The 23,619-nt window shown below is 46.7% G+C and overlaps 1 protein-coding gene across 6 annotated transcripts in view; it reads right to left on the reverse strand.

Moving 5' to 3' along the window:
- SPTB (spectrin beta, erythrocytic) overlaps positions 1-23,619 on the reverse strand; it is a 128,354-nt gene that overhangs the window by 49,906 nt on the left and 54,829 nt on the right. For 5 of the 6 annotated variants that reach the window (XR_007152765.1, XR_007152766.1, XM_047861359.1 and 2 more), the window contains exons 2-3: positions 18,363-18,561; positions 326-477 (exon numbers count right to left, since the gene is read on the reverse strand). Coding sequence is in view for 4 of the 6 variants with exons in the window: in XM_047861359.1 (XP_047717315.1) it covers positions 326-477; positions 18,363-18,510 (300 nt within the window). In the remaining 2 variants the exon portion in view is untranslated. Of the gene's footprint in view, positions 1-325; positions 478-18,362; positions 18,562-19,216; positions 19,370-23,619 lie in introns of all 6 variants that reach the window. The other variant, XM_047861360.1, reaches the window with a different exon arrangement.

Genomic DNA, 23,619 nt, shown 5'->3' on the forward strand with positions numbered 1-23,619 from the left:
AACAGATGGTAGGTCCACTGCAGGCCAGCGACAGATGCCCAGGCCCCACGTGGACAAAGTCAAGAGCTCTGCATGGCTTCTGGGAGAAGCATGAAGAGGTAGGAGTGGCCATAAGGCAATGAATTCTGAGTAGAGGTCAGAGAACTCAGGAAGCCACATGGACATCTCACATCAGTAAGCAATGAAACCTCCCAAAAGAATAAGGAGAAACCTTGGAAGGCCATGAGAATTGGAGATACCCACAGACCATGTCTTTCCTGAAGAGGGGACACGGCACAACCACACGGTGCAGGGAAAGAGGCCACGACACAGAAAGGGGTTTTACCAGCATCTCTCCAGAGAGCACCTCCAGGAGCTTGATGAGCATCCGTCCATCCCGCAGATCCTTGTAGAGGTCAGTGATGCGACAGGGCACACGAGCCAGGTTTGAGTTCACCCATTTTGTGAAGGTCTTCTTCTGAACCACTTCCCGCTCATCTGAGTGGGGAGAAGAGCCTTGGGTGAGGGTGCCCGGGGTGACAGTGTCAGTGTGCAATGTGACATAGGGCTGAGGGGATTTCTTAATCCCAGGGTCCCCTGATCCCTGGTAGAGGAGGCTGAGGTACCTATTTCATCCCTTTCCTAGGAACATTGGCGGTCAGAGTGTAGCCTTTGGGCACCATGGGTCCATGGACTGGGGCAATGAAGAGATTACTTCTACTACCACATTCTATGCCCAGTGGCTAGGCATGCCTAATTCAGCCACCTGTTTTCCTGTGCCTGGCAGAATGCTCTGTCCCTTTGTACCAGTAAACTCAGATTTCAACGCCAGGTTCACCCGTCTACCCATCCAACAAACATTCCCTGCCTAGAATGGTCTCTCTGGCCCTTCCACTCGACCCCACCCCCTCCACCTAACTCCTATTTGTCCAGAAAGCTTTTGCCAACCCCTTGCCGGGCTTAGGCCTCTCCTTGTGTGCCCCACCCCCTGCATATACATTTCTCATTTAGGTCTTGCTTCACATTCATAGGAGTTGAAAGCCTGTCTCTCCTGCAAGCAAAGTCTGTCTGTCTATCTGCTTCGCTTCTATAACCCGAAGGCCTAGCGCCTGCTACACGGTAGATATTCCAGAGCTGTACTGTATTGAGTGCACATTTACTCAGCTCCCATTGGTGGAGGCTCATGCTAGGCCTGATAATACATAAAAGCAAAACCAACTGCCTGCCCTGAAGAAGCTCCTGGTAGGCAGAGAAGAATGGTGAGCAAGGCAAGTTGGAATGTATGATCCGCACAAGTTTAGGCATACAGGAGGTTTGGGTTGGGGGCCGTCCATTGCATTATGCTGCCTCTCTCACCCCCAGCATACCAGGCAGAGGTTCTCCCTCTTCAGACCTGAGAAGCTGACAGACATCCCTACTCGAAATCAGCATCAGCCCTAACCAGGCTTCTCGCTGCACCAGTTCAGGAGAGGTACCTCTTGGCACCTCTGTAAACCAGATTCTGGTAACCTGCACAGTTATGGCTGGGAGCCTTGAACAAGATGCTGGAGAGAGAGAAGCTGGGATAGCACAAAGAATGGGGGAGGAGCGGAAGAAAAGAGAAAGGGGGAGAAGAGGGAAGGAGGGTGTACCCTTGTTGTTGTCCCTAGTGAACAGTTTGTGACCACAGGCTTCGGGTGTTTCGGTGCAGGAGCTGGCTGGTCTGACAGTTGCAGAGGAAGCCTGGGAGGGTGCGTGGGGGTTGGGCACAGCCAAGGCAACTCAGAGCAGCCTAGCCAGGAGAGATGTCAGCCCCTGGGGGCAGGCTCAATGTCCGCTCTGCTGAGCCCAAACCGTGGAAAGGTTGGCCTTTTAAATTATTAAATACCTGATTTAACAACAACAAAAAGAGAAGCCCCGCCAGCATGGCCTCAAGGGTATAATTTTGGCGGTTCTGGAGGCTCACAGCATCAAATTCCTTCCTATTGCGCTGCTATTTTAGTGTGAGGAACTCAGACACATTATTCACTTATTCATTCATCCAGCCAATGTTTACTGCACAACCACTAGGTGCCAGGCTCTGGGGGAGATGGGGAATCAAGGACAGGAAAGACAGCCCCTTCCTTGAAGCAGACATACTCTGCTATAAATAAGATGGGCTCTGGAGTCCTATATGAAGAATTCAATGGCAGCCATCTAAATAAGACTTCCATGAAGAAGAAAAATACTACTACTGATTATATGAGTCTCAGATAAAAAATTAAAATGGCATCCATTCATACCAGGCCACTGGGCAAAGTTTCAGGTGAAAAAACCCTCCTTACTCTTTTGCTGGCAAGTTAAACCACTTTCCTGATTTCAAGGACTGTTCAGTAAAATGTAACTGAAGTTTCAAAGATATATTGGACAAGAAGCAATTGCATTTATTCTGGGGCATGTTTGGGCTCAATAGAACCCGCCATGACCCCGTGATGCCTTCCCTAGAAACCAGAACTGTTCTGTTTTTAACTTTTTAATGTTTCTTCACTTTTGAGAGACAGAAAGAGAGAGAGCACGAGCAAGGGAGGGGCAGAGAGAGGAGGAGACATAGAATCTGAAGCAGGCTCCAGGCTCTGAACTATCAGCAGAGCCCAATACAGGGCTTGGACCCACGAACCCATGAGATCATGACCTGAGCCAAAGTCAGATGCTTAACCAACTAAGCCACCCAGGTGCCCCTAAACCAGAGCTGTTCTTTAAGGGGCTAGCTCTTCTAACTGATGGAGCTTTGAGCAAGGGCTAAAATTTTTAGCCCCCTTAGAGAGAAGTGTGTCAAAAAACTTAAGTCCTTTCTTCATTTCTCCTTTTCCTGTTTTTAAGAATCCCAAAATTTCATCACATGGGTAACGAGACCCATTTATTTATGGTTGGTGAAGGGTGAGGAAGTGCTTTTAGCTGGGGACATGGGATTTAATTCTCGGCTGCTGGGCTGGCACATATATTGGAACAGATATATCATAAATTACCCTTAGGTCTCCCCAGTTTTCAACACACAAATGAAGCCTCGTAGACCCCAAAATGTTGGAGCCACAGGTTTAGAGCTCAGGCAGGCAGCTTCTTGGCTGCTTTTTACTTGAAGACTGGGGTGAAATTGCCCAGAATCACCAGCACCCTGAAACACTCTGCAGTGTTGAGACATGGGAAGGATTCTGAGAGGCTAATGATGATCATAAGGAGAGAAAGCCCAGGAGTGGGGATTAATTTCCATTAGCTGTTTTGCTCTGGCTGCTCCACGTCGGCATGCTCAGCAAATTTACTCCCAGCATGCCCCAGGCGCCCATCAGGAGCCTTCCAAGTACAGGAGAGGCGGGTGGCCCAGGGCCAGCTGGGCTGGGAACCCCGGTGGTGTGGACAGGCTGGGGCAGTGGCCATGTATTGGGCCTGCTGTCCCCAGGGGGCCTGGGCCATCTTGCATGGACCCTCTGTGGAAAGGAGTCCTCAGCAAGGGCTGGCTAGGGGCCAGACCTCATTTCCAGATCCCTAACCCTTCCAGTGCAGGAAAGGGAGCAAGTCTACCAGCATGGTCTGACTCAAAGCCACCAGAGCCTCAGAAAACCCTTGTGCCTTTGCTGCCCTCAAGGGTAGGGCCCTCCATTCCTGTCTGTTCTTCCTCTCCCTTTCCCTCCCAGGATGGGACCACCTTCAGTCTTTCCTACATGTCAGGGCTTCTCCTAGAAAACTCACCTTCTCTGACCAGCTGGCTAGAACAAGTGTCTGGATACTGTGACTGGGTGATCTTTCATTTACATTCCCTTTCCAAGGTTTGGTTTGAGGTCAAACAGACCCACAAAACACGGACTCAAATATTTGTCCACTAATAAGTGAGTTTATAGTACCTGGCACACAGAAAGCTAGCCTAAATGTTACCATCACTCTTATCGTCACTACTACTACTATTTTTTTAGTTAAAAAAGTTTTTAAATCTTTATTTATAAGAGAGAGAGAAAGAGACAGAGAGCCAGTGGGGGAGGAACAGAGAGGGAGACACAGAATCCGAAGCAGGCTCCAGGCTCCAAGCTGTCGGCACAAAGCCCAATGTGGAGCTTGAACTCACAAACTGTGAGATCATGACCTGAGCCAAGTTGGACGCTTAACTGACTGAGCCACCCAGGCACCTAAGGACAGTTCATTTTAAAATGAACATATAAAAGCTGTCACAAGGTGACACTGGATTAGTTACCAGATAAATGGCACATACAGTAAATGGTCATGGGCCAAAGGGGAGAGAAGTCATTTCTAACTGGAGTAGGCAAGGGGGTTTCTCATAAAGAAAACCTCTTTGGACAGGTAGAGGAGGAGGGGAGCCAGGAAGAGAGGAGGAAGAGAGATATTCCCAGAGAGACATGGAAGGATGGAGCTTGTTCAGGGGCTGCTGAGTAGCTACAGGTGAGAAGAAAATGTGTGAGGGGTGCCTGGGTGGTTCAGTTGGTTAAGTGTCTGACTTTGGCTCAGGTCATGAGCTCACGGTTCCTGAGTTCGAGCCCTGTGTTGGGCTCTCTGCTGTCAGCACAGAGCCCGCTTTCAGATCTTCTGTCTCCCCGCTCCCCACCCTCCTGCCTCTCTCCTGCTCATGCTCATCTGCTCTCTCTCTCTCAAAAATAAACATTAAAAAAAAGAAGAAAATGTGTGGAAAATAGGTTTTAAAACCGAATATGGAAAGCCTTGAAAGAAAGGCTAAGAAGTTTAGATTTAATCCTAAAAGCAAAAGAAACCACTGAAGGTATAGGAGGTTCATTTCCTGAATTACTAGTTTGTAAGGCCCTCAATGATAACAGTAATAAAAAAAGTGTTTCAGCTTAAAATGAAATGTGAAAATTTACATAAAGAAACACCTTTATATATTTTTAAAGGGATTCACAATATGTGCCCCATTTTAAAAAATGATTATTTATTTTTGCGAGCGAGCAAGAGAACACGAACAAGCAGAGGAGGGGCAAAGAGAGAGGGAGACAGAGGATCCAAAGCAGGCTTCTTGCTGTCAGCACAGAGCCTGATGCGGGGCTTGAACTCACCAACTGTAAGATCGTGACCTGAGCCAAAGTCAGACACTTAACCGACTGAGCCACCCAGGTGCCCCAAGAACACCTTTTTAAAAGTCTCTTGAGGGGCGCCTGGGTGGCGCAGTCGGTTAAGCGTCGACTTCAGCCAGGTCACGATCTCGCGGTCCGTGAGTTCGAGCCCCGCGTCGGGCTCTGGGCTGATGGCTCAGAGCCTGGAGCCTGTTTCCGATTCTGTGACTCCCTCTCTCTCTGCCCCTCCCCCGTTCATGCTCTGTCTCTCTCTGTCCCAAAAATAAATAAACGTTGGAAAAAAAAAAATTTAAAAAAAAAAAAAAAAAAAAAAAAAAAAAAAGTCTCCTGAGGGGGCGCCTGGGTGGCTCAGTCGGTTAAGCGTCCGACTTCAGCTCAGGTCACGATCTCGCAGTCCGTGAGTTCGAGCCCTGCGTCGGGCTCTGGGTTGATGGCTCAGAGCCTGGGGCCTGCTTCCGATTCTGTGTCTCTCTCTCTCTCTGCCCCTCCCCTGTTCATGCTCTGTCTCTCTCTGTCTCAAAAATAAATAAAACGTTAAAAGAAAAATTTTTTTTTAATTAAAAAAAAAAAAGTCTACTGAGGTGCTTAAAAGATTTGAACAGGTGGCAAGGCACATCCAAGTCTTGACTAGGAAAACTCAATATCATAAAGATGTCAGTTTACTCTGAATTCCTTTACATATTGAATATTGTTTTAAATATATTTAAATTATATAACTTAAATCTGGGGGGAAACTAGAGAAGCTATGAGAAAATGCATTGGAAAAACAAATAGCTAGGAAAATCCCAAAAAGAAGAGTAACAGACCTTCCCAGGCATTTTTGTATCAGATAATAAAGCACAGTATAAAGGTACAATGATAAAACTGTGTGCTACTAGCATATGAAAAGACATATCGATGGAACAGAAGTAGTCCCAAGCACAGAGAGGCACTTGATAACTGATAAAGGTAGTTATTTCAAATAGAAAGGGGAAAAAAAGGATTATTGGGTAAGCGGTGTGGAAAAAATTAGATGCCATCCAGGAAAAATTAACTTATATTTATACCTCACATTCCATGATAATTTCATTCAGATAAAAACTGAAAATGTAAAAATTAAATCATAAAAATATCAAAACCAATCATGGTTGAATGCTTTTGTTTTTGTTTTCTAATGATGCTGGTGTAGAAAAAGTCCTCCTAAATAGGACACAAAATTCAAAAGGTAGAAAATAAAAGATTGAAATTTCAACTACATTAAAAAAAAAACTTCAGTCAAAATTTCTGCTCCTATGAATTAAAATTAAAAAAAACTTTTGTGTGGGTTAGAATACCACAAGCAAAGTCACACAAATGACAAAGGATATTTGTAACTCACATCTTTCAAAGAGCCAATTCCCTTAGGATATAAAGAACATACACGAACTAATGAGGAAAAAGACCAACAATCTAATAGCAAAATGGACATATGTATGTGAACAAAAAGTTAACAGAAAACTGTAAAATGGTCTTTAATGTGTAGAAAATTGTCCAAGTTATTCATAGAAGTACAAATTCAAAGTATAAACATACACACGAAATTTAATAAATGGCCCTTAATTAGTTTGGACAGATTAATTATAAAAGACATTTTTGAGACAACTGGGAAAATTTGAATATTAAGTGGGTTATTAGATTGTATTAGAGTTGATGTTAATTTTATTAAGTCTGCATTTTTGCCAGCACATAGCTGTAAGCTAGGGGTAAAGCTAGGGGTAATAGTAGTATTATAGTTAGGTGGGAAATGTTCTTGTTTTTCAGAGGTTCCTACTAAAGCATTGGGGTAAAATGTCATGGCAATCTTCAATTCACTTTAAAAATACGTCAACCCCTCAAATAGACAAGCAAATATGGTAAAAAAATAATAACAGTTGTTAAGTATAGGTGAGGATTCATTATACTTTTATCTCTATTTTTTTGTATGTTTGAAATTTTTCATACTAAAAGTCAAAAAGTACAACGAAAGTCCATCAAGACACTGCTTCACTTGTCGGGTGGGCACAGATCAAAAAGTCTGATAAAATCCGGTGTTTGGTTAAGGGTGTGGGGAAAAAACATTCATATGTTGCTAGAGAAGTTATGAGGCAATTTGGCAAGACTGATCAGAATTATATATGCACATACTTTTGAACCCAGTAAATCCACTTCTAGGAATATATCCTCCCGACAAACATATATTTGGGAATTAATCTATGTATAAGGTTATTCATTGCATTTTTAAAAATAGTGAAAGACTGGAAACAATGAAAATGTTCACCAATAGGAGACTGGTTAAATTAAAATTGTATGTCCATACAATAGAAAACTTAATTGTTGTAAAAAAAAATGAAGCTGTTTATGTATTAATACAAAACAATCTTCAATATATCTTGGGTGGAAGAAAACACATACAGCAATGTGTAGTAAAAAAAGAAAAAAAAGACTGGGAAGAAGAATAGACCGTTTGCTAATATATGCATAAAATACGCCTGGAAAGATGCATGGGAAATTGAGAACACTAATTATGGGAAAAGAACTAGGTATCTGAAGGACCAAGGTGGGAATAAAACATTTTTTGCCCTTTTATACATCTTTTGAGTTTTATCCCCTGGATGTATATGTTATTTATTCAATATAGAAATCTATTTTTCTTTTTCTTAAGAAAATATTAAACTTTTTTTTCCTCTTCCTCCAAGATGGCCCAGTTCCCTGTGTGTCCTGCTTCAGGGACTTTTCACGAGACAAAAATCACAAGCATGGTTAACTGCCTGAGCCACAAGAAAGATGGAAGGGAGAGAGGGACAAGGTTTATGAGTTGAGGAACATTTCCTACATCCCTTGAGAACAGAGCCCAGAAGGGAGGTCCATGGGTCCTGTGGGAAGGTTTCGCTCTGCCCCCCTGACCACCATGTAGCTACTCTCCCAGGTCTTGCCCTCTGAATATCCCCCACAGGTGTTTTAAAGCACAGACCTCTCCCCTGGAGTCAAAGTTCTTTCCCTTTCTTTCTTGTGTTCTACCTTCTCTAGGCTTCTTCTTGGCTCTTCCTTCTGCTTCCCTCCTCCCTTGGCGACAGCACGCCTGCCACTGGCCCCACCTACTCTGGTACCTGCTTCACTTCCTGACATCATGGGCATCCGGGAAGTTTGTTATCAAAATTCCCCAGTGTTTTAAAAATAAAAGCCTATTACACATTGGCTGTTCTTAAGCCACATGGTTTAGTTGAAATAGTTTATCTTGGAACCTCAATTACCCAATTCTAGGCCCATTTATCTATTTCTGCCCTAGTTTCCTATAAAATTCCTTGCATGCTTCATATCCCTCCCTCTTTTGTCTGTTAAAAATCTGCTATCAAGACTAGAGAATAGCAGGGTGCCTGGCTGGTTTGGTCGGTAGAGCATGTGACTCTGGATCTCGAGGTTGTGAGTTTGAGCCCCACATTGGGTGTAGAGATTTCTCAAAAATAAAAGAAATCTTAAAAAATAAAAATGAAAAAGAATAGAGAACAGCAACCTAAATATTCAAAACAGGGGATTATATGATAATTTTGGTACATTTGTGAAGATACTAATAAGGTTGTAGAAGACCGTTCAATGGTAGGAAAGGATATTATAATACATATTAAGGAAAAATACAGATTTTAAAATAACACGTACAATATGACCCCAGTCTTGTAGAGCTATATCCATTTAAAAACAAAATCTTAAGCTAGATATTGTTATAGCTGAGTGGTAAGACCGTGGGTGCCTTTTCTTTTTGCTTATCTGTAGTTTCCAAAATTTCTGCAATGAACATGTATTACTTTGATAATAAGAAACAGCAAATATCATGAAGAAAAATCAGATATGAAGCTCATAAATCCTGAGGAATAAATGACTGATGAAATGTTTAAAAATGTGTTGTGTTTTGGGGCGCCTGGGTGGCGCAATCGGTTGGGCATCCGACTTCAGCCAGGTCACGATCTTGCGGTCCGTGAGTTTGAGCCCCGCGTCGGGCTCTGGGCTGATGGCTCAGAGCCTGGAGCCTGTTTCCGATTCTGTGTCTCCCTCTCTCTCTGCCCTTCCCCCGTTCATGCTCTGTCTCTCTCTGTCCCAAAAATAAATAAACGTTGAAAAAAAAAATAAAAATAAAAATGTGTTGGTTTTTTTTTTTTTTTTTTTCCCAGAAGCCTGAATTTTTACCAGCATGTAGCCCTAAGGTATAGGTCAAGCTGGTGGTCAGAAAGACAAAAGGGAGAAAAGGCACCATAGGAGGCCCATGGACCACTGGCCTGGGTCTGAAAACAATCATTTAATCCTTTGTAGGTTTACAGCTTGGGATTTCTCTACTTCTCATGTCAGGAAGCCAAGAGCTTAAGGAACCTGAATGAGTGATGCTTTAACTCCCATGAATTTGTGACAACATTGAAGATACAGATGCTAATCCTGTGAAGCCTAGCATAGGGGCAGACCCTGAGAGACACATCATAAATGATGCTGGTGGCACAAATTCTACCCTATAGTTTAGCTTGGAGAGGAATTTTTTCTTTCAACCAACCAGCTTTCATCACACTAGCACTGTGAACAGCTAGAGCAGGATTCCCCCACATACAAGATTTAAAACTTAGCTAGGGTTGGTTCTAAGCGAGAACTTTAGGATGCTTACTACATGTCTGCAAAGGCAAGCACAAAGTGCATAAGACTGACTTTAAAAGTGGGCAGAGTTGAACACTAAGATGCTGGTTAACTAGACTAGGGTACGTTAATACAAAGGAAGACTATACAGCCATGAAGATGATAATCTACATGTTTGCATGAAACGATATTCATTCACAATATAGTGCTCAGTGACAAAAATTCTAAGATTACGGTATTATAGATAATATTTTAATATTTATACATATATACACGCAGTCATATTTATAGGCTTGTAAAATATCTATATGGGTCATTAACAATGCCCCCAGTTTTCTCTTTTTTCTCTATTTTTCTAATCTTCTCTATACTAAATATATTTTGTGTAACAAAAATATTTGAAGATATATTTTTTAATGTTTATTTATTTTTTAGAGAGAGAGAGAGCATGAGCAGAGGAGGGGCAGAGAGAGAGGGAGACACAGAATGTGAAGCAGGCTCAAGGCTCTGAGCTGTCAGCACAGAGCCTGATGCAGGGCTCAAACTCACGGACCATGAGAGCCTGACCTGAGCAGAAGTAGGATGCTTAACTGACTGAGCCACCCAGGTGCCCCTCACCTTATTGTTTTTTAAATAAAATAGGGTCTTTATATATAGTAGGAAAATAAAACAAGTTATCAGAGACCAGCTTAAATTTTAAAAAATGTTTTTGAAGAAGGCTAGTTTTGACCTGAGGTTTGAAGATGATCATGGTTTTAGAATGACAAAGAAAGGGGGGGTTCTTGCTCAAAGCCCTCAAGATGGAAACTGGCAAATCTGTATGTGTGCACACAGGTGTGCAAGTTTGGGGGGTGAGGGTGAAAAGCAATGAACTTCCCCAGAGTAAAGAAGTTGAAGGACAGTCTAGGGAATCTGAACTCTACACTTCAGGTAAAGAAAAACCTAGAGGTTCTTAAGTAAAGCAACACCTCACTAAAATCTGCTAGAGGACAATGCTTCTAACTTCCCTGTGTAAATGGGATTCAATGAGGAGAGGTCAAGGCACCAGCTTGGAGGCAGGTGCAGAAGTCTCTGCTTGAGGTGACATGGCCCCAGCTGACATGTGAACCATGGAAGTGAAATGAACAGAGCTGATCTGGACAACCACAGAACAAGGGTCTGCTGGCCCACAGCAGGTGAGAATATTCAGAGGCTGTAAGACAGAAGTAAAAAGGAATTCAGGATTTTGATCAAAGAGGCTTAAGAGGCTGGTGGTGGAAGGAAAATGAGAAGAGAGGTCTTGGGTGGGATGCAGAGGAGGAGGCGGCAATGCAGGTCTGAAGGACTTTCAAGAAAGCCCAAGTGCTGTAGCCCCAATGGCACTGGGATGATTTTATGATTTTATTATTATTTCTAAGTTTATTTATTTTTGAGAGAGAGAAAGAGTGTGAGCAGGGGAGAGGCAGAGAGGGAGACAGAGGATCTGAAGTGGGCTCCATGCTGACAGTATAGAGTTCAACGTAAGGCTTGACCTCACGAACTGTAAGATCATGACCAGGTGAACGCTTAACCAACTGAGCCACCCAGACACCCCAGCAACAGGATGATTTCAAATCCCTGGGATTCTGTCCTGGCACTTTCTGCTGTGCATCTCCCCTCATCTGTATAAGTGGCATGGTGATACCTATCCCCTGCTTACTTCAGAGTGGTTAAGGGTCAGTTAGATCATCTGGATAAAAAGCACCAGGTATTGTTGTCATGCATGCAGGTGGTGGTTGCAGGGAGAGATTACACTCACTTAGAACACAAGGCCACAGAAGTTGACATGGTCCAGGACTCAGTTTTAACCTACCCTATATTGAGGAGAGAGAATTTCTGGAGAATCTACTGATTTGCTAAAAAGCATTGATTCCCTTTCCCTAAGCCAGGAACCAAAGCTCCGTGGTTCAGGGTAGAAGTATGTGGTCAGCGCTACCATAACAGGAGGCTTCTTCCCAGGCTGCCAGAGGTGGAAAGGCCTTGTGTGCATCATCTGGTTTGAGCCTCTTGTTTTACAGGTGAGGAGCAGAAAAGCGACTTGGCCAAGGTCACCTAACTTGGGAAAGCCCACAATAGCAACAGGAGAGGCCAGAAGAATGATAATGTGAGGATGGACCACTTCTCTCTGTCAATGGCCACCAAGCTGGCTCACACTGCCATCTTCTCTTTCCCAGACTTTTGCATAGTCTCCCCACAACCTGTTGCCCCCACTGAAGTCAGAGTGACTTTTAAAAACCCAAATGTAACCATGCCACTTCCCTGTCAGAGTACTTTGATGGGTGTGGGAGTGGCTCCATCCTTCTGGCCCTCTACTGAAGGCCACAGATCCTGTCTTGAGAGCCTACAGCTCTCCCTGCTACAGCTCCCACCCTTTGACCCTTCAACCCTGCCACCCCTTTGCGAACAATCTCCTTAAAAAACTCTTCAGCCACCCCTTTTGAGTTTCCTACTGCTTCCTGCCAGGACCCTGAAGATACCAATGGCCTGTAAGTCCCTGTGATGTGGCTCCTGCCTGCCCCTCCCATCTCCACCCACCCTTCCCCCCATGTGCTCACTCCAACAAGCCCTACTCCTCCTTGGATGAGTTATAGGCTGTAGGTTATATTAGAAACTCCTAATTCTCAACAAATCCTCATGGAATTTATCATAATTTGTCAACATGCATGTATGTCTATATGTACAGAGACACGTGTGTGAGTATTTGATCCACTTCCTTCTCGCTAGACTATAAAATGAGATCCCCTGTTGATCTGGTTTCCAGAGTTTGAAGGCTGAAGGGTTTGGAGGCAAAATGCTCCTAGAGACTCAACTGCTACCAGCTTCCTTGTCATTCTCTCTCAGTGACACGATAAAAAAGGAAAATGAACAATTGCTACAGATGCTTGGAAACAACACTCCTGGCACCTCTTCAGTCAAGCAGCATGCAGAGAGCGCCCAGTTGGAGAAGGGGAAAATGGATGCCGGCTGCTCTGGGAGCCATGAGCACAGTAAGGCCTGGTGTCACAGCCTGCCCTTGGGAATGAAGCCAACAGCCCACAGGAATGTCCCAAAGATGGAGGAGGCTATTACCATGGTTCACTCAGACTGCACTGCATGGGGAGGGGAGAGTCTTATTATTAACCTCAGTGTATTAATATTTGAAAAGCATCTTCACGATGATAGATAGCAGTCACCCAGAGAATGGGAACAGCCTTGGTTCTGCAAAGTGTTTTCAAAGGGGAAGAACAGCTTTTATCAAGAGGGAAGAGAGGACAATGGGAGAAAGTGTTATGTCCTGGGCTGGGGAAACTGCCTTGGACCACTGCCTCTCCTGTGGATCTGTCTGCACAGGTAACTAGCAGGTTTATCTGAACAGTGGCCTGTCTCAGGAAAGCGGGTGGGGGTGGAACTCATAATGGCTGACCTCCGAGGAAAAGCTGCTGAGCCAATTATTTTTTCTTCTGACAGTACACTAAAATGATTGTTGCTGATTATACATATTTCCATGAATAGTATGTCTCCCCAATATATAGTTTCTACATAGAACTCCATTTCGTGTTTTGAAATTGGAGAAGAAAACATTAAAGAAAACCCTCATTAATGATGCCACCTTTGTTCTCACACATAGCTTAACAGAGATATTCAGACCATTAACACCTGATGGCTTGGTCTCCAGCAGCTACATCTGAACTTGTCAACTTAGTAGGCTGCCAAGAAGCTGCTGAATCCCCACTCCTGTACCTTCCCCACCCTGCCCACCACATACTGTGGTGAAATCCTGCTCTCTGAAAGAAATCATTCACCCTCTGGACACAAAGCCCTTCTCAGGAAACTGGGACACCTGGAATCAGTGTCATCCTGGTGCAGGTGGAGAAACAGGCCAAGCATGACCTTTTGCCACCAAAGTCAGGAAGCAGCCGATACTACCTTCTCTGTGAAGTTTCCAAGGAGCCAACGCGGGTGGGAAGGGAGCGGCAGGGTCTGAAGGCACCTGTCCTAAGGCTCTGATGGAACATCTGCCAGTCACAGAACTTAACCTTGGGGCCTAGGCAAAGTGGGTCTGGAAGATGTTCAAGGTTCAAAATGGCAGCAACTCTGTGCTTCAGAGCACAGGGACATAGCCTGCCATGCACCTGCTGCCCTGTTGTGTCCTCTGAATTGTCTTCAACCAACCTCACCACTTGACCTCATCTCCAATCTAGTAAGAAGGCAAAGACAGAATGCAGAAAGGAAAGGCATTTCTAGTTTGAAGCATCACTTGGATTCTGACTTAAAGGCAAAGCCAGAGTGGGCTACACAATTTTGTGCACTTTGTTTTAAAAGAATGGCTCTGGGGGTGCCTGGGTGACTCAGTTGGTTGAGTATCGGACTCTTGATTTTGGCTCAGGTCATGAGATTGAGCCCCATGTAGGGCTCTGTGCTGATAGTGTGGAGCCTGCTTGGGATTCTCCCTCTTTCTCTCTCTCTGCCCCTCCCCTGCTCATACATGTGCACACTCTCTTGCTCTCTCTCAAAATAAACATAAAAAAATAAAGCAACAAAAAGTGTTCAAAGGATGGCTCTGTGTTAAATGGGCCACAGAAGATGATGAAGGACACGTTGAGCCCTCTCCTCACAGATCGTCTCAAGAGTCCCTGCATTGCTCTCTGTACCATGACCTTCCAGATGCCTCTGTGCTCTGAGGAGCTGGAAGTCATGCAGTAGGTGGCACTTGGGATGCCCAGATTTCAACGTGAGTGCATGGGTAAGGCAGGGGAGGCCAGGGCACAAGGTTTTATCTTTTCGGGGCATCTTTCTGTTGCATTCCTCCTCTGCCACTTGGGCACACCTGCCCCAAGTCACTGGGGTACACAGCCAGGTGCAAGAGGGTACACATTCAGGCAGAGGACCCTTCTGGGATGAGGAGAGAGAGCACCAAGGGCAGGCATTCTGGCTGGTAAATTCCCTGCAGCCTGCAGTGCTTCATCCCTCATCCAGACAGCCACAAATGTTTACCAAATGGCTCCCAGTATGAAAAGGGGGGAGGACAGGAAAGGGGGTGTGAGTGAAGATGAGGGTGGCTGTAGGAGACACTGGAAGCCTTTCTACCGAAACCTGAAGGCTGGAACTTCTTGGAGGGATTAGAAGGTGAGCTTTTCAACTGCTTCCCTTTCTCTAATCTTTGAAAGCAGGTCCTAAACGTAGGAAGGTACCAAAGGCAGTCATCAAAGCAGAGAACGGCCCCTGTTCAGGAAGAAGCCTCAGGGTGACCCATCACTTAACCTCCTCGAGTGCTGCCAGCTTTAGAGCCTGACACTGAGAGCTAACATCTGCCAGGGACCTACTGGGCAAATATTCCTGCTGGGCCCCCACCCTTCCCCTGGGCACTGCCGAGGTCAAATCCATCCCCTATTTGCAGGAGCCTTCTGCAGCACTTTCCTGCCCACCTCCCCCTTCATTTCAGTCAGGCTGACCCACAGTGTCAAATCCACAGTGATTCATTTGGAGAGAGGTCAGGTATTTGTATACCAATGTGGCAGTTTCCACATGGAATAACCAGATGGTTTGTTTATTTCAGTCCAGGGAGGAAGAGCTGGGAATTATTTGAAAGGCAAAATAGGGAGTATTTCCTCTGGAGCTGAGAGGAAGTTGACTTAAGGGGCAGAAAAAAATGGAGTCCTGTTAACAAACTGCAAGATTTCCAACCACAGGTCACTATGTGGAGAAGGACCCAGAGAAGCCACACCCGGAAGGACATCTAACCAGCCTCATCATCCTTTGGTTTCTTGGCCTTCCAGGTCACCCAGCTGATGGCAGAGACACAGCTGGGATCTTGGCTGGGCAGCCTTAAAGAGAAAGATCTACACAGCATGGGGCTTCATCCCTGTGGGCACTGGGTCTCTGGGGACCGAGCCAAAAGCCGCAACACAAGCATTAGTGGAGTTTCCCCTGGTCCCTGGCTCCTTCTTCCAACCCTGGCCTTCAGAAACAAAGGAGGGTGGGGTTAAGAAGGAAGAAACTGGCCCTGAAACAGGCCAGGATAACTGGAACTATGACTGATGATCATGAATGTCTGAAGTTAAAAGAAGGGACAGAAAGATATTACTAAGATTTCCTGTAAATACTAACATTCACCTAGTATTTTATTACTAATAAAAAACTTTCATAAACTTTATCTTACTTGATCTTCACAAGACCCTTGGGAAAGAACTACTGTCCCCATTTTATAAAACAGGAAATTGATTCAACCATCCTCCATACTAGTAGCATTAGAGGGGACAGTAATGCCTTCCTTGCCATCATGTGCTTAGGTGTGGGGGAGTGGCTGTGGAGAAAGCAGAAATGATTGGAACTAGAGGTGCTTCTGCTTCCTCAGCCTCTTTGGAAAGGCTGCCAAGGCAGCCCCAAAGACAATACTGAAGAGAAAAACATCCAGAAGTTAAAACTGAGGGAGACAGCCCCTTTCTCTGCTCTGTCTACCCACTAGAACGGGTCCATCTGACCTCTCTACTTTGGATGCTCCCACAGCTTTCGCTTATCCCACAGCTCACTCAGAGTGGACTCTCAGTAAAGTCAGTAGACTGACAGGTTTCTGTTTGTTTTTTAAAACCCTGAATGGATCCTAAACTTCCATGGTTACTTGTTAGCCAGATGTTCTAAATTGTTAAGGTCCAGGCATGTAAGTCTATGCTCGGTGGTCCCCCTCTCCCCTGGGGGGTATTCAGATTCTCTGGTAGACGATATGCAAACTCTTGGTGAGACACAGGCATGGCTGTGGAACTTTTTTCTCCAGTAACCTGATAACTTACTTTCACCAGTTTTCCAACCTGATCCTTAGACCTGGCTGCCATTCATATAGTCCAACTGGATAAAGTTGTACCCCACCTGCTTGTCAAGATCCCATGCACCCTTCAATTCCTGAGGGCCTTCTCCACAAATGAGTCCCCGATTCCTGAGTCTCCTCCTTTGCTCTCTCATTGCTATTTAATTATATGCCTTTCCTACAGTTCTTCTCTAATTGTACTTGTGCTAATTCATTATGAACATTGTTCATTTCCCTAGTGGATCATAAACTACTTACAGACAGATACTGTGTTGACTTCATCTCCGTGGTTTTCTCTGTCTGGTCATGGGGTTAGCTTTATACATAGTAGGGGTACAATAAATAACTATTAAAATGGAATTTTCCTCGGTTTCTTAAAAAATAGGGTATCTGTAAAACATATCAAAGGATCCCTGCACAAAGACAGTCCCATTCCTCATACTGTCCTTTGACAAGACACATGGAAAATGGAACCCCTCTCCCTCCACCTCTATAACCAGGGTCAATGTAGTCAGGCCCAGCTGGCACACAGATAGAAAAAAGGTAAAACCAGACTGGCAAGACAAGGGTTCCTAGTTTGCTTATTTAAAGAGGTTAAGATTACATAAGGAAAGCAAGGAATGAATTAGTGCTATTATCTGTCCTCAAGGGAAACCAAGGAAGGAATTTTTAAGGGTAGGGAATGCAGAGAAGGGGGTGAAGGAAGAAGAAAGGGGGTGTCTCACAAGAACAAGAACACAAAAGCTGATAGCTGAGATGTGAATGGATTCCCCATCATGACAAGGGAATGAGACACCCCATTCCTTTTAGTGTAAGGTAAGCCCAGCTACTCCTAAGGTGAAAGGTCACTCTGGTTCCCCTGCTCATGACTCAAGGTTAGCTGAAGTTGGAGGCATCTGAGAGCAGAGTAGAGGGAGAGAAGGTAGAAGAATACTACTAGAAAATTCAGATAGGGCCACTAAGTGATGATGGTGCACTGGGAGAATCGCTCCAGAAAGTGCTTATGGGCGAGTCTGGGTTCTTCTTACAATGTGAAGATGGGGAAAGAAGTCTGATTTGGGTTAATAACTGGTGGAGCAGATGATGGAATCTACCCCCAGCCCTCCCACCCACACGCTATCCCACAGAACTCAAACTTTCTTTATTGGCCAAGGACTTACTGTCCGAATATAGCTACCCTGGGCCAGGCTCCAGGGAAGCAGTGGTCACAGGGGTTGGCGGGAGAAGAAAAAAAAAAAAAATCCCAAGAATCAGATCCCAGCCAGCAGGGGGAGGACAAACTATTTCTGCTGGAGATTTAAGATCTCCCCCTCCCTCCCCTTCTCTTTCTCTCTCTCTCTCTGTCACTCACACACACATGCACACACACACACACACACACACAGAAATCTACTATGAATCTAAGTAAAAATCTAATTCCAGTTTAAGGATAAGAGGTTTAGTCTAGAAAATCCTGCTTCCTGAGCCAGTGTGGGGAGGATGTTATCTGTTCTCAATGTCCTATCAAATCACACTTTTCTTTTAGGACAACAGAGAGGAGGATGATAATTTCTCTATCCAGGACCAGGCAGGAGATTGAGGTGCATAATGAAGCTGCACACCCCTCTGCCTGGCCATCCAGCCCCTCAGACACTCCTTTGCCCAGACTCTCTCTCAGTTCTCACTTTGGCCACAGGTCACTCAGGACAGAGGCAGAGGGCAGGGCCCACCTGGCACCACCTCCCACCTGGGACGAACTAGGGCATGCGTGGGAGCCTCTGCTCCCTCCCAACAGGGCCAAGTCTCCCTGAGCCACACAGCCATGTCTCCATCACCTCCCTGCCAGGGCTCACGCCAATGCACACAGAGGGCTGGCCACAGGCAGGGAGGGGACTGAACCCTGGGACTATGAGACCGGCTCCTCTAACCCCCATGGCCCCAAATGGTACCTGCCAAGGCCTTGATCCGGGACCTCTCAAAGAGCCTGGCTGAGCTGTTGTCATTATCCAGCTCATCGTCCGGGGCATCCCAGCGGGCATTGATCCGGCTGTACGGTGGCTGGTTGCCCACGTTTTCAAACTCCGTGGCCGATGTCATGTCAGCAGGCTCTCAGCAGTTGTGCCTGCCTCAGTCTTCATGGAAGGGTCCCTAGGGGGGAACAGCAACACAGTCAGAGGGTTAGCTACCTCCCCCTTGGACTTTTTCTCAGAGGAAACTTATTCGGAGCATCCAGCAGGGGTAGGTCCTTGTAGGAGGAGCACACCGTGCCATCTGCCGGGCCATGCTTCCCACCTGGGGTCTCTGGGTTATAGAATATTGCAGCAGCAGCAGTCGCCGCCGCCGCCACACTGTAACGGCGACAGTGGCGGCAGGGATGGAGAGCTGCAGGCAGAAAGGGTCAGGACGGCCAGCAGGTGGAGACGTCAGTCGCAGCAAGCCCGCTTCCTCCAAACCTGCGGCTGAGGCAGCTGTGGAAGCTTGGGAGCCTGAGAGGGGAGGCTCTCCTGGGAGCCAGGGGATGGGCGGGGTGGGGGATGGGGGTGGGGTGGGGAGAAGAGCAGCTCAACCCTGTGGACTGGACCAGGAACAAACCTGGACAGGAAGGAGAGGTGAAAAGTTGGAAGTTGGCTGAGTCCCACTCAAACGTGAATCAGTGGGGAGAGAGACGAACAGGAGATGCCACTGATGCCACCAGCCCCAGCAGCTGTGCTGGGGAAAGTGTACTCCTCTCAGAGGCTGCCCAAGATCCCTCCCAGTGCTTTCCCAGCAACAAATATTTAGAAAGCTGAGCTCTTGGTTTTACCTTCTCTGAAGTGCAATCAGGTGCGTGGGCAAGGTTGAATCCCAAGACAGACCAAGGCGCCCAGATGAGACTGCTGTCCTATCAAGGCTGTCAGCATGATGGTGGGGGTGGTGGCGAAGGGCTCCCACGGACAGCGGAGCTGTGCGTGTTCATCTATGCAAGGCACATGGGCATTAGGAGCACTGTGTTCTTACTTGCCTGTCATTTATCATGTTTGTTCATTCATTCATGATTGACTAAAATATGTACCAAGGCCCAACTAGAGGGCAGACACTATGCGAGGCAATTCTGAGTAAGACAAGAGGTGCGCTGTCCTCATAGAGTTTATATTCTGGCCGTAAGGCACCCAGTGAAATAAGCAATTATAGTAAGGCGTGCTGTGTGCCACCGCTGGGAAAGAATGGGGAATTGTGGGGTCTCATGGCAGAGCTGGATGTCAGGATAAGGGAAGCGTAAGCTGGTTCCCAAAGGAAGCTCAGAAGCATTCTGTGAAGGGATAAAGGGGCAAGTCCAAACAAACGGTATAAAGAGCAGGTGCAGGGTTCTGAAGGTGAGAAAGACCATGGCAAAATTTAGGAAACTTACAACATAACTAGAGGGTGAGGGCAGAGTCAGGGAGACAAGGGAGATGGGAGACTAGAGGTGCAAGGCTAGGGCCTGAATGTTGTGGGCTTTTGGAAAAATGACTATCTTTCTTTTTTTTTTAATTTTTTTTTTCAACGTTTTTATTTATTTTTGGGACAGAGAGAGACAGAGCATGAACGGGGGAGGGGCAGAGAGAAAGGGAGACACAGAATCGGAAACAGGCTCCAGGCTCCGAGCCATCCGCCCAGAGCCTGACGCGGGGCTTGAACTCACGGACCGCGAGATCGTGACCTGGCTGAAGTCGGACGCTTAACCGACTGCGCCACCCAGGCGCCCCGGAAAATGACTATCTTTCATTCAGCCTTAATTTCCTCTCCAGTACCTGCCATTGAGGCATCTCCCCAGGGAACTAAAGGGATTCCAAGACCAAGTCTATAAGATAGGACAGGGAGCCCAGAGCCTTCATATCCAAGAGAACAAAATGGGGTGGGGAGGCCATGAGGCAGACAAATGACAAGTGTGGACAACCAGTGAGCTGTGAAGTAAGCCGCTTCCTCTATGAATGTGTGCACACTCACACATTCGTATACATACACCCCAGACACACACCGGTACTGATATCCCACACACACACAAACAGATGCATGCTTGATGAAGAAATGATGCAAGCTCACCAATCCAAGTGTAAATGCAGTGCTGACGCCCTTATTTTTCAGACACAGAATCACTCCAGAATCCTTTTTCCCCAGTCCAATTAATCAATCCCACTACATCCCTTCGAGGTAAGACAGGAGCCAGAATTATCCATCTTAATTGCACAAGGAAGAAAACGAAGGCCTAACACAGGATGAGGGCTCCCCAAGGTCATCTAGGGAATTACTGCTATGGCTAGGGCTAACGGCCAGGCTGTAGCCTGATTTATCCCCTTCTACCAGGCAGATTTTTAGGGAAGCAGATTTGATTTAGGTGAGAGAAGAACATGGCACACGGGGACAGAAGGTATTCCCCAGCATCCAGGACTTGACAAAGGTGTTTGCTTCTCAGGGAAGGGGAGATATAAGGTGGGGAAGCCAGTCATGACTCCAAACAAAGCATGCCCTGCAATTCCAGGCCTGTGCCCAGGAAGACCCTCATCCCTTACACAGCCTGTCATCTTTCACAAATGGACACACGAGTTCCATGGCTGAGATTTACTCACTCAACTGCTTGGGCAAAGAGAGCTGGGAAGGACTCCATCCCCCCCATGCCTTCCCCCCAACCCCTGCTTCCCTGAAGGGGAGCGACTGCTGGCTCCCAGCTCCAAGCAAGACAGAGACTGACAGGCTGAGCACCTCCTGCTGGCCTGCAAGCCTGTCCAGTGGCCCCTGAGAAGGGCCGAGCTGCCAGACGCAGGAGGTGAGGTAAGATCAGATCCTGCTTGCAGGAGGTAACCGGACCCTGGCTCTCCTTCTTGTCTTAGGCTATTTTTAAGAGCGGCCGAGAGAGGCCCAGGCCATGGGCTGGTGGAGGGTGGGGGGTGGGGGGTGGGGTAGTCAGTGAGATTACCTTTGCCATGGCTCCGTAAATAAGTCTGCCCCAGAAAGATGAGCCTGAGCAGGCACACCAGCAGGCCCAGCATTCAAGACAAGATTGATGGCCCTGGGTGCAGAAGAGCAGCCACTAGACAGCAATTCATCCTGCTTAAAAACGCCATGCCTCCTGCCACCGTGTCTCAGAGAAGGGAGCGGTCAGGCAGCGGCTTGGCAGGGAATGTGATAAAACTCACATGTATGTCTAAATACACAAGTCTAGGGTTTGGGGTGAGGGGGTTGTTTTGTTTTTAGGATGTCAGGTCCTCGAAGGCAACCACCAAGGAAAAAAGATGCAGAAATGAAAGGGAAGCCCTCTTCCTCTTGCCCCATAGCTGTGCCCACCCCGGTGGCCTGCCCAGATGGCGTCCCTTCAGAGCCAAGGGAGGCGGGGGTAGTGTGCTCGGTGGTTCAGCAAGGGGAGAATCTCACAGAATCAGGTGTGAGAGGCAGAAGAGAAGAAAATCTGAAAATGGGAAAGCTACAGATGGTTATTCCAGGAACACAAAAGCAGAAACAAAACCCCAAACAAGGCCTGGAAGGTCATGGAAATGACAAGTTGGTATCTGAGGGGAACCTGAGGGTCAGGTAATCCGGTCACATTTTTTAGGATATAAGTCATCTATGCATCTAGAATGGGCCTCCATTAAGTATGAAAGACAGCAAGCACCTGGCTAACATTAGACCTTAAGCTGCACCTCACCCCACTGCCAGCAAACCCAGGAGAAAGGACATACGTAGCTCCTTGTCATTTCACTCCCCAGTTCACCCTCAAGTTCCTAAGAAGCTTCTCCCAACCCACCAGACCCTTGTCAAAGCAGAGGTGGGGCTTCTCTGGCCTGTGTGACTCTGCCTGGGAAAGCCCACCTTCCCTGTCCATTTGCCTATCGCAGTGGGGCAGGCCTGTCTCCCAATGTGCAGTCCAGAGGCTCGCCCTCACCTGCTGAACTTCTGCCACTAAGGCCAGGTTATATTTTGATCAGCATGGGTTCCTAGAAGACTTGCCCACAGCTCAGAACGGAAAAGCTCATCTGATCGTACAGGGCACTCACTCACAGAAGGAGTGCCTGCTTGGTAAATGGATTTCACAATATCACCGCCACAGCTCATAGCTCCACCCTTCACATTGTGCCCAGGACCTCATCCACTTCCGAGATCGGGTGTTAGTCTCAGAATCTCAGCCTCACATGCTATGCCCAGGTAATCCCTGGGGCAGCTGGGACCCCAGCAAGTGGCAGCAGTGGCAACAGCAGCAGCAGCTGCTTCTCCCCCGCCTGCAGGGTGCTGCCAGAGCCCTAGCTAGAGCTCACTTCAGGCTTCCTGCAGCACTGAGCAGGAGGCTGGATGCACTGCCCTTTTCTTCCCCACCCCATCTCCTCTTCCCTGGGCTGCTTAGATGAGAAGCAACAAAGCCCAAAGGTCTACTTCAGGAGTGGGAAATGGGGGAGGGGGGAACACAGGGTGATGCTGTTCTTCCTTCATAGGGTCACAAGTCACAGGCTGTTGCAAAGGCTTAGATGGAGTCTTCCTTAAACAGAGAATTCGGACCTATTCTACCTTTAACTTTCCCTCTAGTTGTAAGGTTGGACTTTTCACTTGCTTCCTATTTTGTCCTGCCCCTTGATGCTACGCCAAACCTGCTTTTAACATATTTTGATACTATGGCAATCCAGGTCAGGAGATTAAATCCTGAAGTCTCCCTGGTAACTTTCCTGCCAGTGCATTTACTAAAACAGAACACCCTCCTACTCCATCTGATCATAATCTCACTGCATATTCCCAGATACCTTAAAGAGCAAATACATACTAAAACAGCGTGAGAACCAATGAGACGCCCAGTACAGAGTACACTAAATCTATCTTAAACCTTAATCTCCTCCTACCCCCAAGCTCTAGTCTAGCACCTCCATCTGTCTACCAGATATCACTACCTAAAAATTATAGCTCAGTCTCAATATGGCTAAGTCTGAGAACATGGCTCCCAGGACAGAACAGGGGAGTTTCTGGACCATGGGGTGACAGTGAGGCCCAGTGAGGTAAGCATGCCACCTGTGGGTGACTTTTCCAGCAGAGGGGGACACCATCGGCAGTGCCAGGACCAAGCTGCTTCCCCTCCCCAGAGCACATGCTGCTTTTCCACACTCTGCAGTTCCCATCCCAATCTGCCCTGGCCACCAGTCCATCAGTGGCAGAGTATAGTTAGGTGTTCTTAAAGGGTCAAAATTCCTATCCAGGGTTGCCACCTTCAAG

The sequence above is a fragment of the Prionailurus viverrinus genome, chromosome B3 (assembly GCF_022837055.1).
Source record: "Prionailurus viverrinus isolate Anna chromosome B3, UM_Priviv_1.0, whole genome shotgun sequence".
NCBI classification, from domain to species: Eukaryota; Metazoa; Chordata; class Mammalia; order Carnivora; family Felidae; genus Prionailurus; species Prionailurus viverrinus.